The following is a 17,522-nucleotide window of genomic DNA, read 5'->3' as shown; positions in this document are numbered from 1 at the left end:
GAATCACTGTGAATCCTGGAATGAGTTCAGCCTGTGCAATGATCTGAATGTTTGTGTCCCTTCCCCTCAAAATCAGTACGTTGAAATCCTAACACACAAACTGATTATATTAGGAGATGGGGCCTTTGGAAGACGATTGTGTCATGAGGGTGGAGCCCACATGGTCGGGATTAGTGGCCTTACAAAAAAGGCCCCAGAGATCTCTTTTGCCTCTTCTGCCATGTGAGGGCACAGTGAAAAGATGATTATCTATGAACCCAGAAGCAGGATCTTACAAGACAACAAATTTGCAGGCATCTTGCTCTTGGACTTCAAGCTTCCAAAACTGTGAGAAATAAATTTCTGCTGTTTATAAGCCACCCAGTCTATGGTGTTCTCTTATAGCTGTCATAACAGACTAAGACAGTATGCCGCCGTTTGAATTCTATACACTTAAGATTTATGTCACACATTTGACACTAAGTTACCTATTTAACCATCTGAAGTGGGAAACATGATTAGGTAAGTGATTCATAGCATCCACAAAATTAAATAACATAAATGTCGTTCAGGAGAAACACATTATTCTTGGTACTAAAACTAGAGAAACATTCTTAACCACGTGTCCTAAATAATGGTAAGAACTGGATTTAAGTCTATGATGAATTGCTTCAACTCTGTCTCATAAAAGAAGGTTCACAGGGCCTGTCACCAGCAGGCAGCAGTCCCTGTGATGAGTCCTTAGGTAAAGGACTGTGCCTGATCTGCTGCCATTATTAGAAACACAATCTGTGTGTAGTGTAAAACATGATGGAACCAATCTTTTCTTATTTGTTTTCAAACATAGACACATCTTTTATAATAATTTTTCCTCCAAGTCATGGACATTAGTTATGATTACCAATATCAGTGTTATCTATTATTTCCTCAAAAGAGAAACAAGTCCTATAGACATTCTAAGTTAGAGTAGCAACCCCAAGTCATGAATCAGGTAATTCGCCCTTTTAGAGTTGTTTGCTGGTGATAGGTTAACAGGAACGCTGTAGTAAATTACAAATAAGAAACTGCAGGTTGAGCAAATTAAAATACATTTGTATGCTGCTGGACTTCTTAGAACCTTTGAAATATCTATATATTTATCTCTGAAAGAAATACTCAGGAGATCTTCCACATTCTTTTATTCTGCACTGTGAATTTGGATTAATTCCAACACTGACTGACTCACAATCAATCCCGTAAAGAGAATTACATAGATTCTGACACTGATATGTATGCAGCACTTTGAGTCGTTCTTTTGGCACTGACTACTGTTAAAATAACAATGAGATGTATTAGCTTGATGGGATTTTAAAGAAATAACTTCTGAAATACTATTTGTTTTTTATGCTCTGACCTCAAGTGTATGCCATCAATTTCTTTAAAGATCATGTTCTACCTGATCTTTGCCTTCTAAGTCGTGGAAAGGACTTTGGCCAAAAGTAATAAAATCTGATCTGAGAAAATAGAGAGTGATTTAAGGTTCACATGCTGCTGTTTTCTAATGAAAAGTATTAATACAAAAGATTCAAAGACTCTTAGAGACAATATTAAAATTTTGGCAACACACAAATAGATTCTTTAAAAAAGTGTCCTCAAAATATATGGGACTGTAGTAAAAGGGAAAATAATTAACTTTTTATTATGGAAATAATATTCTGTACAAATAATGTAGCCAATTAACTCAGAAAAGGAAAATAAAAAATAAAAATAAACCTGCACATATCAATTTCTGCAAGTCATGCAGAGCAACTGGAACTCTCGTAATAATGGAAATACTAAACACACACTTTGAAAAACAGTTTGGATATGTCTTAATATTAAAATATGTTTACTGTACTATATATTACAATATGAACAGTATTCTCTAAAAATTACTTATATTATGAGATTATTTATACTAATATGTAAATTATCATATATTATATTTGCATTTGAACTCCAAAAATGGTCATGAAAATAAATATAATAGATCTGGTTTTCAAACTAAAAATGAGTATTATTTATTCATTTGAGTATGATTGAAGTGAATACATGAAAATCATTCTTAGGTTTGGCTTGTAATTAGTTTTGTCAGTACTTTTTCTTTTCATTGAGAATTCTATTTTGGGCTTTGAACTCCAGATTTATATATCAACCCGTGAAACCATCTTGACTTTGATGTCTACAAGCATCTCATATCATGCTTTAAGCCAAATCTTGCAGTTTGTCCATCACAGTAAATAACAACTTTATTCTTTCAGCAGGTTGAATCAAAGTCTTGAATTATTCATGTCTTCTCTCTTTTAATCTCATTCCCCACATCTGATCTCTTAGCAAACCTTATCAGCTCTACCTCTAATATGTTTTCACAGTCACCCTTTCACTTTGACTCTTTCTGCTGCAACTATCCTAGTGAAAGTAAGCAAGATTTACCTGAACTATATCAACTATTTATGAAGAGTCCTCTGCTTCCAGCCTACCTCTCTAAAGTCCATTCTTCACAAAAAAAACCAAATGATCATTTCATACAATACATTGGACCATGTGACTCTTCTGTTCAAAACCCTCCAATGCTTTTCTGGATATATTAGTTAGGAGACTGTTAGCCGTTAGGTGAACAAGGTTCAAATAATAACAAATAAAACACAAAATACATTACAAATTTGGTATTTGCTCATATAATGACCTGATTGATGGGCTGCTCTTCTCTGTGTAGTAACTCAGAGACTCAGACACCTAATCTGGGGCTTTGTCTTTTCATCATGTGGCTTCCAAATTTTACAAAGCTTGACCCCACATGACACATAGAGTATGAACTCATCTATGTAAAATAATGTGCCTGAAAAAGACCCTAAATACAAGATGTTCATTAAAATATTGGTGAGACTACAATCTGATTGGTGTGGTTATGAGTACTTTTTTCTTAAAAATCTTCTGCATTTTCTATATTTCTACAGTAAATATATATTATTTTATACTTTTAGAGATATAAACAAACTTTTTAAGATGATCATGTCAGTGTAGGTTTCCAGTCTAATTCCCAGTAAATGATTCTGATGACTAAAGAGAAAGATACGTGGAGAAGGAAAGGACTTCACCAGTTCTAGAGTACAATCTAGCAAACCATATGTCCCCTCATTTGGAGAGTTAAAGTTTGGAAATATGGCAGCATCAAGCAGAACGTTAGGATTTCCTTTCTTGAATTCCCCTTGAAATGCATCTCTGTATGTTACTCTTAATCCTTGGTTGTAAGACAGCCATTCAATGAACTACTTCTTCAACCCAGTTTCTTTAAAAAAAAAAAAAAAGAAAGAAAAAAAAGAGTTTCCTTCCTCTGCTGTAATGGATGAACCCTGTAATCTGCATGTGGTCAGTACTGGTGGGGAGAACTATGAGTGATATTGATGCATTCTAATTGGAGTCATTTTGGCTTTGAGGGCCAATGACAGCTGAGGAGAAATTTATCATCCAAAGTGGGAGAGTTATAGCAATTGTTACAAGCTAGAAATGTCATGGATTGAGAATCTTTCTTCTAAACAAATTCTCATTTGTCACAATTGTCAATTTTTCCAAAAGCAAAAGCCATGTTTTCTGACTGGGTTACCCCAAACACTAGGCCTTGGACTTACCCCAGCTTCAACAAATACAAATTATAGGAAGATCTCAAATGGTACTTTTGTATGTTTATAGAAAGAGTAGAGGCCAAGGAGAACAAAATCAAAATAAGGAAAGCCGATACGTGCCATGGCAGCTCTAATTCACTGTAAAAGCCTGCTGGGATAGCTGGGGCTGCTGAGTGATAGCTCTATCCTCCACCATCTCATGCTGAACCGATAAGGCAGACCTAAACTCCAAAGTGCCACATATACGTGGGGTGGACACAAGGACTATTCATCCACATCTTTTTTTGTTTTTTTTGGTTGGGGGGAAAAGAAGCATAAAGAACCCGTACCCATCCACAATAAGACAAATTGGGAGTGAAGAAGGGGAAAGAGCTTATTAAAAGTTGATAAAGAACATGCTTTTGAGTATTATCTCCAGGAAACTAAGAACAATTTTAGGCAGAACTGTTGTATACACTCAAGTGAAATAGGAAAAAAAAACTGAAGAAAAAATGAGGCCATATGATAAGAAATAAATACAAAAGAAGACTGAGAGAGTTTAGGAAAACATTTAAGAAAACAAATAATGCCATTGTGAAATTTGAAGTAGACCCAGAAGGAAGATGAAAATAGCAAAAAAAAAAATAAATAAATAAAAAATAAATAAAAAAAAACACAAAAAGCTATACCCAAAGTATAGACTTAAGAAGACAATGTCAGAAAATAAAAAGGAGATGAAAATGGACACAGACAATATAACGGATATGGTAGACAAACGGTATCTGGTAAACAGATAAATCTCATTCGTGAAGAAGTGTAAAAAAATCAATGGAACATAAATAATAGGCACAAACACAATGGCAGAAATTTCCCTAAAGCAAAGGAAGATTCAAATCTGAGGTTTAAGGACACTCACCTCTTAAAAATATTCTACCCAAAATATAAAAAACTAAAATGATTTAATTTCAAAGGCACAAAAATATTCTACAAGCACCCAGGAGGTAGAAATGAATGACTTTTTTTTAAGGCAAGTTGAACTCAGACTTAATAATATTTTGAAATATTAGATGCCAAAAGAAAAGGCAGATCTATAATTATAGAGGTTCTACCACTCTGCTTTTCTTACATAAACACCTCCCAGAAAAGCCTTTAGATTTTTTACAATTTTATAAACATTGAAGCTAAGTATCATATAAATAAGAGACTATGATGAAGACTTTTTATAATTATTAAAGAGTGTTATGTCTTGTACTAATTATAGGTTTATTGCCTCTCATCTCCAAATTCAAACTTTATTACCTGATTTGTGAAATGGAAATAGGTCTTTAAATATTTTTCTTTGCTAGCTGGACATGATGTTAAGCTTTGTCAGGAGTGGGCTGCAGACAGTCATTGTTAAAGGAAGAGGTTTTCCTCCCTTGTTCCTACATGCTCACTTGGCAGGGTCTTGTAACACAGGCAGATTCTTCAGTGCCCAGTTCCTGAAATGCATAGCAGCCAGTAGCTTACCTGGCACCTCTTCAAGTGGTTTTGTAGGAAAGTGCCTCTAGTGAGAAATTCCTGGTGAGCAGCGTCTTCTGTCCTTTTTCATCCTAAAGGGCTGATTTAAAGCAAGTTCCCCAGTCCAGCCCTGGGGGTAGTGGCTGCCCCTTCTGCCTTCTATTCCTATGTTCTTCTGAGTTTTCTTAACTTTTATTAGCCACTCCCTTATTATGCCAGCTACCTGTTACAGCTGGCAAACCTTTATATTAAATTTCTCCTATTCAAATTACTGTGTTTTCTCTCTCAAATTTGGACCTTTATCAGTATCACCAGAGGTTCCTAATCAGTTGTTTCTTTCATGTCATTTCAATAAAGATCTTTTGATGTCTTTTTGTGTTCATTGATTTGCAAATGCAAATACTGAGAGTAAATAGTTCCTCATGTAAGACATTCTCATGGGATGTCTGACACTCATATTAGGCTCTTCTCAAGCATTTTCCCTTGAATTAGACCAAAAAAAAAAAAAAAAAAAGGAATCCCCAGTAGAATTCCTTTGACTAGGTAGCTTTGAGCAGAGATCTTGTCAGATCTTGTCAGATCTTGTCAGAGTTATTCAGACAAGAAGACATCCGAAAATGTCCGGGGTGTTGATATAGTTTGGCTGTGTCCCCACCCAAATATCATCTTGAATTGTAGCTCCCACAACTTAGAAGTCCCAATAGACTTCTAATTATCTACCTTATTCTAAATGTATTTTTTAAACTAATTTGGAAGATGTTCCTCTTGATCTTGTAATGTTATAATTATTGTGGATATATCTATGACTACATTTCATATTCAAATTGTGGAAGGGACCTGGTGGGAGATAACTGAATAAATTGAATCATGGGGCCGCTTTCCCCCATTGTTCTCCTGATAGTGAATAAGTCTCATAAGATCGGATGGGAGATCTCATAAGATAAGGGGAGACCCCTTTCACTTGGTTCTCATTCTCTTTCTTGCCTGCTGCCCATGGAAGACATGCCTTTCACCTTCTTCCATGATTGTGAGGCCTCCCCAGCCACGTGGAATTGTGAGTCCATTAAATCTCTTTTTCCTCACGAATTACCCAGTCTCAGGTATGTCTTTTATTGGCAGCGTTCAAAAGGACTAACACAAGCGTCCTCTTTTTGGTTCATGTGAAGGTTCAAAGTCCTCTGTTTTGTCCACCTTGGCTTCACCTAACAGGTCTTCAGCCAAAGTGCTCTGTCTCTGTTGAATTTTGAAAGAATTATTATTTGAACCAAAAAGTGTATATTTAGCCAACTTATCCTTCACATATATAAGCAAAAAAAATTATAGTAAGGTATGCAATTATACATGTACTCTCCTGAAAACTTTGTGCAATCTGTAACAGTACAAAGGAAAAAAAAAGAATGGAAGATATAAGGAATAGAAGTGTTCGAAGTGAGCATTGACATGATTTAGTCATAGAATTAAGTTCAAATGATTTTAGTATATACATTCATTCATTCAAAACAAATTTATTGAGTGTCTCCGATGTCAATTCTTTCCAAATTAATCCATGAATTTAATGTAGTTCCAATTAAAATGCCAACAGGATGCTTTGAAGTTTAGTCTAAACATTTACACAAGCAAATGTGTGAAAACAGCTTCATATTTTTGAGAAATAAAATTCAAGCATGATAAATTGTTCTACAAGTTACCAGAATTTATTATGACAGTACAATAATGAAGACAACATGCTACTAGCATAAGAGTAGATAAAAACATCCATAGAGCTGAATGAAGAGCCTGGAAATAGTACAGGTACATAGAATAGTGGGGCAAGTATTGACTGACTAATGGTGTGGCAAGAACTGTGATCCATAAAGGCAAGGTAAAAAGTCAAATAATTACTACATACTATATGGAAAACTAAATTCCAGATAATTGAAACAACAGAAATCCTTTAAATGCTCCAAAAAAAAAAAAAAAATCAGAAGATTATTCTTACAGAATTCTGGCAAGGGAAATGTTCATAAGCAAGATCCAAAAGCAGAGGTAACAAAGGATAACAGCACACACAAAGTTACAATTCCAGTATGACAACATATAGATAACTAGTGAATATGAAATGAGAAAATACTTGTCACATATATCAGAATATATATACTGTATATAGAATTATATATTTATAATACAAATGGCCTATAAACCAATAATGACAATGAAATAATGTGCAGCTCATATTAAAAAATAAATTTCAGATTAAGAAGCAAAAAACGTTAATAAGTGTACTGAAAGATGTTCAGTGTCATTAGTGAGATGCAAATTAAAACAAGATACCATTTTTTCATTAACTAATTGGCTAAAAATTATGAAAGATTAATAATAGCCAGTGTTAGCAAGAGTGTGGAGGGGAAGGCAATCTGAAAGGGGAATTCGGCAGCAATTATCAAAGGGTAAATTTTACATCCTCTTCATAGCATAATTCCGCTGCTAGGAATCTATGTAACAAAAAACGTGCAAAATGTATAAATATTTATACCATGATGTTTATCGTTGCATTAAATTTATTAGTTAAAAATGGAAGACTGCGTTTACACACACAACAATAGAGGAGTAATTAAATAAGTTATGATGGTGTGCTGGTTCTTGGTTGACTTTTTCCATAGATTGATTCTTCCCTCCCTTTCTCCTTCAGCACTGTGTGTAGTAAGAGGTTACCTTCAGCAGGCTTCTTTTTCTAGCTTTTTCTGTCAACTGGCTTTTGACTCATTTAGCTTGTATTAGTCTATTCTCACACTGCTGTAAAGAACAATCTGAGATTGAGTAATCTGTAAAGAAAAGAGTTTTAGTTGCCTCACAGTTCTGCAGGCTGTACAGGAATAATTGCTAGGGAGGCCTCAAGTAACTTTCAATCACTGCAGAAGGGGAAACAGGTGTGCCTTACATGACCAGAGCAGGAGGACGAGAGAGAAGAGGGAGGTGCTACACACTTTTAAACAACCGATCTCTTGAGAACTCACTCACTATCAGGAGAACAGCAAGAGGGCAATCTACCCCCATGATCCAATCACCTCCCACGAGGCCCCTCCTCCAACACTGGGGATTTCAATTTGACATGAGATTTGGGCCGGGACGCAAATCCAAACCATGTCATAGCCTAATGGGAAGTACTGTTGGGAGACTGGTGGGCAGGAAGAAGGGAGAAGCCATAGTATTTCCCTTTCTTCCCTCTCTGCCATGGGTATTATTTCTGGCTTTGATTGGCTTTGCTCCACGGGAAATACTCTTGCTAGACAAGCCAATGGTGGTTCCAACTTTTCCTCGATGACCATAGCCCCTGGGCTCTACTAATACAACCTTCTCCATTTGTCCCTACAATTTAACAATGGTAGTGGCTTCCTATTGGTACTAATCTCTAGATTACCTCTTTGTTCCTGCTTGGTTTTTTACTTCTCCCATCATCTATGTAACAACTTTTTTTTGTATAAAATTGCTTCTGCTTTAAAAAGTTAGAAATAATTTTGTTTTGCTCATTGGAATGCACACACACACTTTTGCAGCCAGTAAAAACAACGAAGAAAAGGCTATACCTATATAACCATATACTAAAAAAGAAATGTTCCTGGAAAGTTATTGACTCCAAGAAGGAAGTTGCTGTATCTTATGTTTGATAAGGTCCATTGCAAAATCGAACCATTAGGTGTATATAGAAACGTATTTGTATAGTAATAATGATAATAACTACCCCTTTTAGGAAAAAACAGATATGGCAAAAAAAAAAAAACCCACCAAGAGGATATGTTATCCCTCTGAAGTGGAGTGGAAGGTGTGCATATATTGAGAAGAAAGGATGCTGCCACTTTTGACTTTATATACACCTATATTGTTTGTATTTTTTTCTCTTGTATCACATTGTTAATTTCCAAAATTGTTTTGAAAGCAGGTAATAAAACAGTATGCCTACTCTGATCATTTTTATTAATTTTTTTTGTTTGTTTTTGAGACAGAGTCTTGCTCTGTCCCCCAGCCTGGAGTGCAATGGCAAAATCTCCACTCTCTGCAACCTCCACCTCTTGGGTTCAAGCAATTCTCCTGCCTCAGCCTCCCGAATAGCTGGGACTACAGGTGCCCATCACCACACCCAGCTAATTTTTGTATTTTTAGTAGACACGGGGTTTTGCCATGTTGGCCAGGCTGGTCTCAAAATCCTGACCTCAGGTGATCAGCCTGTCTCGGCCTCCCAAAGTACTGGCTGGGATTACAGGTGTGAGCCACCACGCCCAGACACCTTCATTAAAAATTAATGTCCATATGTACTTATTTGTAATGGGAATGGTCTGAAAGGACAGTCAATTCTGCTACAACATATGCTTTGAGATTAAATTTGTTCCAATGTGATTAGTATACCAGAAAATAATTTGAGCATACTGCCTATGCTCATGTGTGATTTTTTTTCAGTGAAAAAGAGTACTTGAACTTTAAAAAACTGAACTGAAAAACAGAAAGGCTTAGGATGCACAAAATACACCCACCACTTATAGTAACACCCTCACTTCACCTATGTGTTGTGAGCTGTGACACCCATATGTCATATTGCAACTTTCTGTCTGATTTCAGATAACCCACATTTCAACAAGCTAAAGTAACTTACTGTTTGCAAATCTTCCAATGCCTAATTTCCAAAACAAGTTTCAGGTCTTTTTCAAGGTAAAGCATCATATTTATTTTAGTATTTATGTATATCTTAACCATGTAACGTGTGAAAGTGTGCTACCATTTTTATTAGGCTCTCATCCTTTTTTTCTTGTACCTTGTGGGTCATTATGAAGTTTTTGAGTATTTTACCCTAATCACATTTTTTCTCACAACTCCTATGGTTTTTATTGCACAATTTTGTACAGTATAGTGATTTTTAGGAATGGATATATCACATTATAGCAAAACTGACCATACATGTACCAAAATGTTAATAGCGTTTTGGGCAGCTTATTATTGCTTATCTTTAGTTTCTATATTTTTCTAAAACAATCGTGCATTGATACTTTAATTAGATCTATGTAAACATCTTTAAATGATGAAATGGCAGCTAAAGGATGATTACAGCTGTTTTGGGTAAAGGGCTGAGGCTATTCTGGCAAGCTACACATATTCACTGGTAATGTAATAAATTAAGTGCCTTCTAATCTACTTAAAAGGTACAATCACTTAAGCTCTTTCTGTAAAACAGAAATAGGTCTCACAGCAACATCTTGGCACCTTCTTTAATCAGAAAGTTCCCATAAGTACTAAGAAGAATAGAGAAGATGTGACTAGCCAATTTTCCATTAAATAATGTAGATTATGTAATAAGCCAAATGCCCCTAAACTGGTTGCAAACATTCAGAAGTTATAATAACATGATTCAGATACAGAAATATAGATAGGCAATAAGGAGCCAGATATTCAGTGCTTACTGACTTTCAAGCTATTATTAAGTAGCTCGCCTATACACAGTCTCTGTAGGAAATAAAGAAACTACAAGCTTGAACACATTGTAAATTTCTAAATGAGGAGAAAAAAATGTTTTTCTATGTGACTTGATGCTTGAATTTCCAGTTTTTCAGAGTGAACATATACCTGCATTATCACTTTTTTCTTTCCGAGACACTATTATAATGTTTTTTCTCTTCTTTTTTAAGTAGTAACTTGTTCCACCTACAGTCAAACTGCACTGTATGGCTTTGATTTGGGTATGAGTCCTCTTTTCCCTCCCCCACATGCCCTGTTTCTGGCCCAGCGCCCACTGAACTCTGTACTTGTTCTTGATCCTTGTATTTTCCTGTCTCTCTACACAGAATCGGCTGTTGAGTGTGCTCTCAATGGAGCTTTGGTTTTAGCTGTTCTCTGACAAAGAGCTTGTTCTGAGCTGCACATCTCATCCTCTTTGTTCAGCCTCAGGCTTCAAGCATTGAATCCTAAATATTCTCCAGCTGGGAATCAGACAAGGGCAGAAATGAAGAACCCAGAAGCCCAGCAGGATGTTTCAGTTTCCCAGGGATTTCGCATGTTGTTTTACACGATGAAACCCAATGAAACTTCATTCCAAACATTAGAAGAGGTGCCTGATTATGTAAAAAAGGTGAGACTTTATTGGAAGAGGCTACTCTTATTCTTGCTGCTTTCTTAATAAATGGTAAGGTCAATATCCTTAGGGTTTTGTTCACTTGCATTATTCAAATGATTACATTCTAATAATAATAATTCAGTTTCTTAAAGGCGTGAAGCAAAAGTAGAATTTCCACTTGAATTTTCTTACAATCCATAGCCATCTTCACCTGTAAATTCCCTCCTTTATACGTCACTCCAGAATATGATAAAAACAAAAGTTTAAAGTTTTCCTGGACTCCATGGCATTGTAAATGTAGCTATTGGAAGCTCAATGACAAATAGTTACACCACATCAGTAAACTTTGTAACAATTTCATTTTTAAATCTTTCACTTGTCCACCCCTTCCAGGGAAACTATTTCCTCTTTCATTTGGTAGAGTAGTTCAGCAGAATGAAGGATATGCAGCTTGACCAGGTCCAACTCTGACTTCCTAAGTTTGAATTTGACCCAAGTTTTCTTTGAAACTCTGAAGTGCTCAGAGGCACATTTCACTTCTGGTTCCTGGCTATGATTGGAAGTGGAAATATCCAGAATTAGAACATGAATACTGAAGTTACACACCCTATCAAAGTTATTCCTACAACACTCACTAGTTCAGGGCAGAAATAGAAAAAAAATGACATCATAGAATATATTATTGAGAGTTCAGTTTAGAAAGCTTCAAAACTCATGATTAGCTTCCAAATGAGTAAAATCCATATCTTTTTCAAGATTAGATATTACACTTTCTTTCTGAGTTTTTAAGTTAAAAAAAGTGGCACTGATATCTTCATAAATTATTATTGTTTATACTGCAACATCAAACCAAATTCAATGCTCCATCACCAATAGTGGAGCTTTCAAAACATCTCTTATTATGTGAAACAAAAATCAAAACCAAATGAATAAAATCTGAATCATGTTTTAAGCAAACATGTAAAATTACCATATTCTCTAAAATTCTAAGCAGAAAATTGTCTCTACTCTTTGAATTTCATCATTAGAAATAGTTCTGGTAAGCCTAATATGAAAAATTAGAATTATGTGCATCTTTAAGGAAAGCCTCTTGAAGTGGATCTAAATTATACATGTAGAGACAATAGACCTCTAATTATCTACCTTATTCTAAATGTATTTTTTAAACTAATTTGGAAGATGTTCCTCTTAATCTTATAATATTATAATTATCGTGGTTATATCTATGATTACATTTCATATTCAAATTGGATGATAGAATTTGAGCACATATTTAGTGTATGTCTAAAATAATTAGACTTCTTTACCACTGTGTAGGAAGTAATCCTCTAAAATGAGTGTCTACCATCTCCTGCAGGGCTTCCCAAATCTGGGCCTTTCAATTCTGAAATGACTAATCAGGAAATGTAAAATAATTTCATATGGAACATAATAGCATCTCTTTTCTGCAATTTCCTTTCCAGGCAACTCCATTTTTCATTTCTTTGATGCTGCTTGAACTTGTTGTCAGCTGGATTCGCAAAGGAAAGCCACCAGGTCGCCTGGATGATGCTTTAACGTCAATCTCAGCTGGTGTTCTGTCTCGACTTCCAAGGTGAGTTAGATGGTCAACAACGCTGAGCATAAAAACTGAAATTGCCTAAGTATGAGGGGCAAAGGAACCCAATGCATGGGAGAATTAGTTTATTTACACAAATTTTCCCAAAAAATTCAGTTCATGTCATTATTTAAAATTTTGATATTTTGTTCTTCATTGATTTTTTGCACTTACTTAAAAAATCACCCCAAACATTATTTATCTTGACTCTGTTGATATCCCTTTGAAATGAGTGCTTCATTTGCCTTATTGCAGTTCCAACTCTGAGTTATGGTCTGGTTCTCTATTAAGATTGTGTTTTGTCTCTTCCAGCTTCAGAAAGAATAGCTGTCTCGGGTGTAGCCATTCCCTACAGCAGGTCACACAAATCTCTGAATAACTACAATAGTTTGCTAATTGGTGTCTGGCTCTAGTAAAACCCCGTTTGCAGCCAAGCATTTCCATAATACGAATCCAGTGGAAACCCTTCACTGGCTCTCTATTGCCTCAAGTGTAAGGTAAAAATCACTGTCTTGAACTATAGAGAACATTGTTTCTCTGGCTTTGCTTTTGGGTCGTCCACTCTCCTGTCTGTTTGTCATGTTTATCCTGTCATGCTTTACTACTTGCCATTGTCCACATGCCACAGGCACTTCCCTCTGCCTGGAAAGCCATCCAGGCCAATTCAGATTCATTTATTAGGTCTAAGCATAGACATCACACTCTTCAGCAAGCTTTATCTGTTTTCCAACATTATGTTAGGCATTCCTGCATTCCTACACTACAGTCCCATGGAATTGTGTGCTTATCCCAGATCTAGAATTATCACATGACATGATGCTTACCTATTTTTCTCTCAGCCCTTCCTGCTAGCTTGCACACAACTTGAGAGCAAGAGGTGTATGTTCTTAATAGTTTTAGCTCCTGTGCCTGGAATGATGTCTGTTGCATGTAGTTTCCCCAAAAGCAGTAATATTCCTGTTAACATTATGTTGATGATAAAATTAGATGATATTGGGACCCAATAATAGTAAGATATAAATGACCTACTATTTTTTAGAAAGAGTACATTATAATGTGTGAAGAGGAAAGACTAATAAATGGAAGTCATCTTCAACATGTGCGGGCTTACCAAAGAGGCAGAGGGTGAGGAAAGATTCCCTTAGAAGTCTGTGCTTTGAGCTGCTGATGAATGTTCTCATTCCAGCTTCCCACCCATTGCTTTTTGTCCTGTTTTAAGAGCTTTACTTCTGACTGGTGCTCATTGCTTTGGAATGTTTCTATTAACCGCCCAGTGGGAAGCTAAGGTGGATTTTTAAAAAAATAACATTAAAACTTTAAACATCTAAAAAAGGTGGAATAATTTCATATATTACATAAAATAGTTTAAATAAAAGTAAACTTAAAAGTAAAATTTTTTCAATAAGTGTTTGAGAAAAGTGCATTATTAGGTATATAGTAGAAGTAATATTAATAATATTTACTCTGAAAAACTACTTGTAATTGTTGCATTTTGCAGTTGAAATCAGAAGAAGATAATGTCTCCAGAAATTTGCAGCTAATTCTCAGATTATCATGAATAAGAATTTACAATTATAGATAATTTCCTTTATTATAATACTTGTCCCCCTTAAGCAGAAATGAACAAGAAATACATTCAACATGCCCAAGGGTATATAGATTTAGATGTAGATTTAGTTATTTAAAAATACCCAGTTGGTTAATTTAGCTTATTCTCAGAAAGTTAACTGTGTAGGTTATGGAAATCAGATTATTGATAAACTATAAAAGTCACCCAATAACTGAAAATTGCCCTGTATATACGATTATAGGTCATATATTTTACTGAATTGGAATGAATTTGTTAAGCATTTTGACAATGAATTTGACAGCAAATTGAATGAACTCTTCAGAATTTTTTTTTTTTACCCTTTAAAGTTTGATTTGGTTCCAAATGAAATTAGATTGTTCTCTTATCATAACATTGTAAGTACCAGAAATACAAACTGTATCCTCAATACAATATTTTTGCTTAGCAGTGTTATTTTAAAAAGGTACAGAGTTATAACAGGAAAACAAGAATAAAAGAGATATTTTTACAAAAAATACACCCCAAAAAGCAGAGAGAAAGGGGGGAGGGGGAGAGAGAGAGAGAGAGAAGGAAAAAAAGAAACCAAAACAAACCAGTCCTTCAGGGATAGAACATGAGGTTCTTTTCCTTCACCCACTACTCATAACAGTCCTTAAACTAACAAAAACTGTTAACTCTGGTGCCCTTTGAGAGAAAGGTAAAAGGTTATGAACTTTAATTTGGAGAATATTTTTCTAAAGTTATTTTAAATGAGAATAGCAAATTACTCCTTTCTTCCTTGTAGATGTAAAGAACAATTCTAAATTATGAAATGTGGATTTTTAAAAAGTTTTTCAAGGAATTTTCTCTTTTACAGACTTGTCTGAAAGATCCCAGTAAAGCAAATTATCTGAAAATGCATTTTTTTGTTTCTTTATATAAAACTATGGTGAAAAATGTTTTTATTTTATTTTTTGCTATTAAAAAAAAATCCCAAACCCAGATATAAACAGAAAAGGAAAAGCGAGCCTGTGGATCCATTCCTCTCAATCCCCTTTCAGAAAAAAAAAGGAAGAATTTGACATCAATTCTTAAAACAATATTTCAGTTGAAGCCACAGCATCAAGGGGAATCCCTGTGCAAATCATTAACAGCTGAGGGTTAGATTAACACGGCAATGATCGGATCCTCTCCCAGGGACTAATTTCATTTTCTACACTAGCAACAGGGGCTTGCCACGTCCTTCAAATAGGTGATTGCAAGACAAATGGTAGTATGCCTTTTGCTAATTCGTTGGTGAAGAATTATGCTTTGGATAATAATTCCAAATAAGCATGTGGCCTCTGACAAAAGAAGTGGAAATCAAAGCGAACGTGTTCTTCCACTTCGTCATTCATGTAATAGAAATGTTGTGTGCAGACTTTGAAGAAAAACCATGTTTTTTTTTTGAGGATCTTAATTTCAGGATTACATAAAATTTCAGGTACCTTAAAGATTAATAGCGTGCCTACCATGTTGATAGAAAAGACACATGCTGCCTCTTTCAAACCTTTATGTCAAGGAAAATATTAACGATAGACAATATTATATCTTGTTTACAAGCCTGTTGGACAGACCATGATCTGTAATAAAAGTCCATCTGTCCTAAGAACCAGATTCTGGACAGGCTTACATCTGTTTTGCTCTTCTGAAATCCAGTAGGCAGCCTTCCTAGTCAGATACTAGTCCTAGTTATAAAAATATGTCTATGTATTCTAGATAAACACAGTGTATCATGCAGATAATCTGCCTTTCTAACAATTAGTCGCATATCTGACTGTAAAAAAATTAAACTTGATTTAACAAAATATTTACCAAATCTATTGTTTAAGCAAACGTATCTAAAACTTGTGAAATATCCTGCTACTGACTTAAATGTTAATGAGTGAAAAATAATCACATTTTTTTTCCTGCTTGCTTAAGCAGAACTCAATTTCCAATCCTTCATTAGAAAACCGGGACTTCAATTTGTTACTTCCTTCCAATGTTTCTGCTTCCATAAATTGCATCCTCCCCAGAGAAGTTTTATTCCTGATATAAATATCTACAGTATGTTTGTTTTTAATGGGTTCATTTATTCTGTTGAAACAGCAGATTATAAATCAAATTGCAATAGGTTAGAGGGATAATTTAAGTAGGTAAATTTTCAAATAAAGTTGGGGACACTCCACTTTTAATACATATGGGTCACTGCCAATTTTTACTATGGAGCTCGCTCCACAATGTTCAATCATATATATGCATACTTTTACTGGTCATGCCTGCCATGGAATTTTCCATTCCTGACAAGAAAGTTTCAATTCATCAAAAAAAAAAAAAAACACTAAAAAGGAGGAAATTAAACTTCTTTAAAATATTTTTGACTCTTTGGGGTGGGGCCAGAGAATAAAGAAAAATTGTATACTGGGTTTTTATACTAGGGGCCTTGGCACGAGAGGCTAAATGTTGCCTTAGCAAATCAGACCTAACAAATGAATGTATATAATTTTGGGTGATGACTTTAATAAGCAGCAATTCATTGTCCAAAATAAGAAATAAATGAATCTGTGTAACGTTAATAATAGTACTTTATTATTAATACTAAATGTATCAACTTAGAAATAATTATTTAAAATCCCCATGTAAGGGAATAAATTTTAAAAACTTGTTGGTTTGTTAATTACATGTGAGGGAATGTCTCATTTGTTCTTAATATTTGCATTAGAAAACTAATAAATAGACTTTGTCTTTGTTATTAATTGCGTAACTTCAGAAACTGCTATTAGATGAACCTTCCCTGGTGAATGCAAGGTTCACTGCTTATTAGTCTGGACTTGTGTGTTTATTCAATTGAGTAATACATTTCCTGCAAAGTAAATAATGTAGCAAATTCATTTCTTCCAAATCTATCACATTGTTTTTATAAAGATTTATGGTTTTATGGTTGCTGTTAAGAAGAAATTAAAGTAAGTGATTGTTTTATGAATGTAATACCATTTAACAATAATAACTAGTAGTACACATTTTATTTGTTTGCAGACGGTAAAGGTAATATTATCTATCTTATTATTACCAAGCAAAAATCAATATTCCACTAGATGGAGCAAAAGTGGCAGTAGCTTTACAGACGGGCAGTGCAAACTCCTGGATTCAGTTGAAGAGATTTTGAAGTAAATAAATAAC

At 34.8% G+C, this 17,522-nt stretch overlaps 1 protein-coding gene across 1 annotated transcript in view; it reads left to right on the top strand.

Moving 5' to 3' along the window:
- The window catches only part of AGMO (alkylglycerol monooxygenase), a 409,277-nt gene that overhangs the window by 38,380 nt on the left and 353,375 nt on the right, over positions 1-17,522 (top strand). Inside the window, exons 3-4 of the mRNA XM_055347366.2 lie at positions 10,907-11,190; positions 12,639-12,769. Of these exons, the coding sequence (XP_055203341.1) occupies positions 11,065-11,190; positions 12,639-12,769 (257 nt within the window). The 5' untranslated portion in view covers positions 10,907-11,064. The remainder of the gene's footprint in view (positions 1-10,906; positions 11,191-12,638; positions 12,770-17,522) is intronic.

The sequence above is a fragment of the Gorilla gorilla genome, chromosome 6 (assembly GCF_029281585.2).
Source record: "Gorilla gorilla gorilla isolate KB3781 chromosome 6, NHGRI_mGorGor1-v2.1_pri, whole genome shotgun sequence".
NCBI lineage: Eukaryota > Metazoa > Chordata > Mammalia > Primates > Hominidae > Gorilla > Gorilla gorilla.
This window is presented reverse-complemented; position numbering and strand designations above follow the sequence as displayed.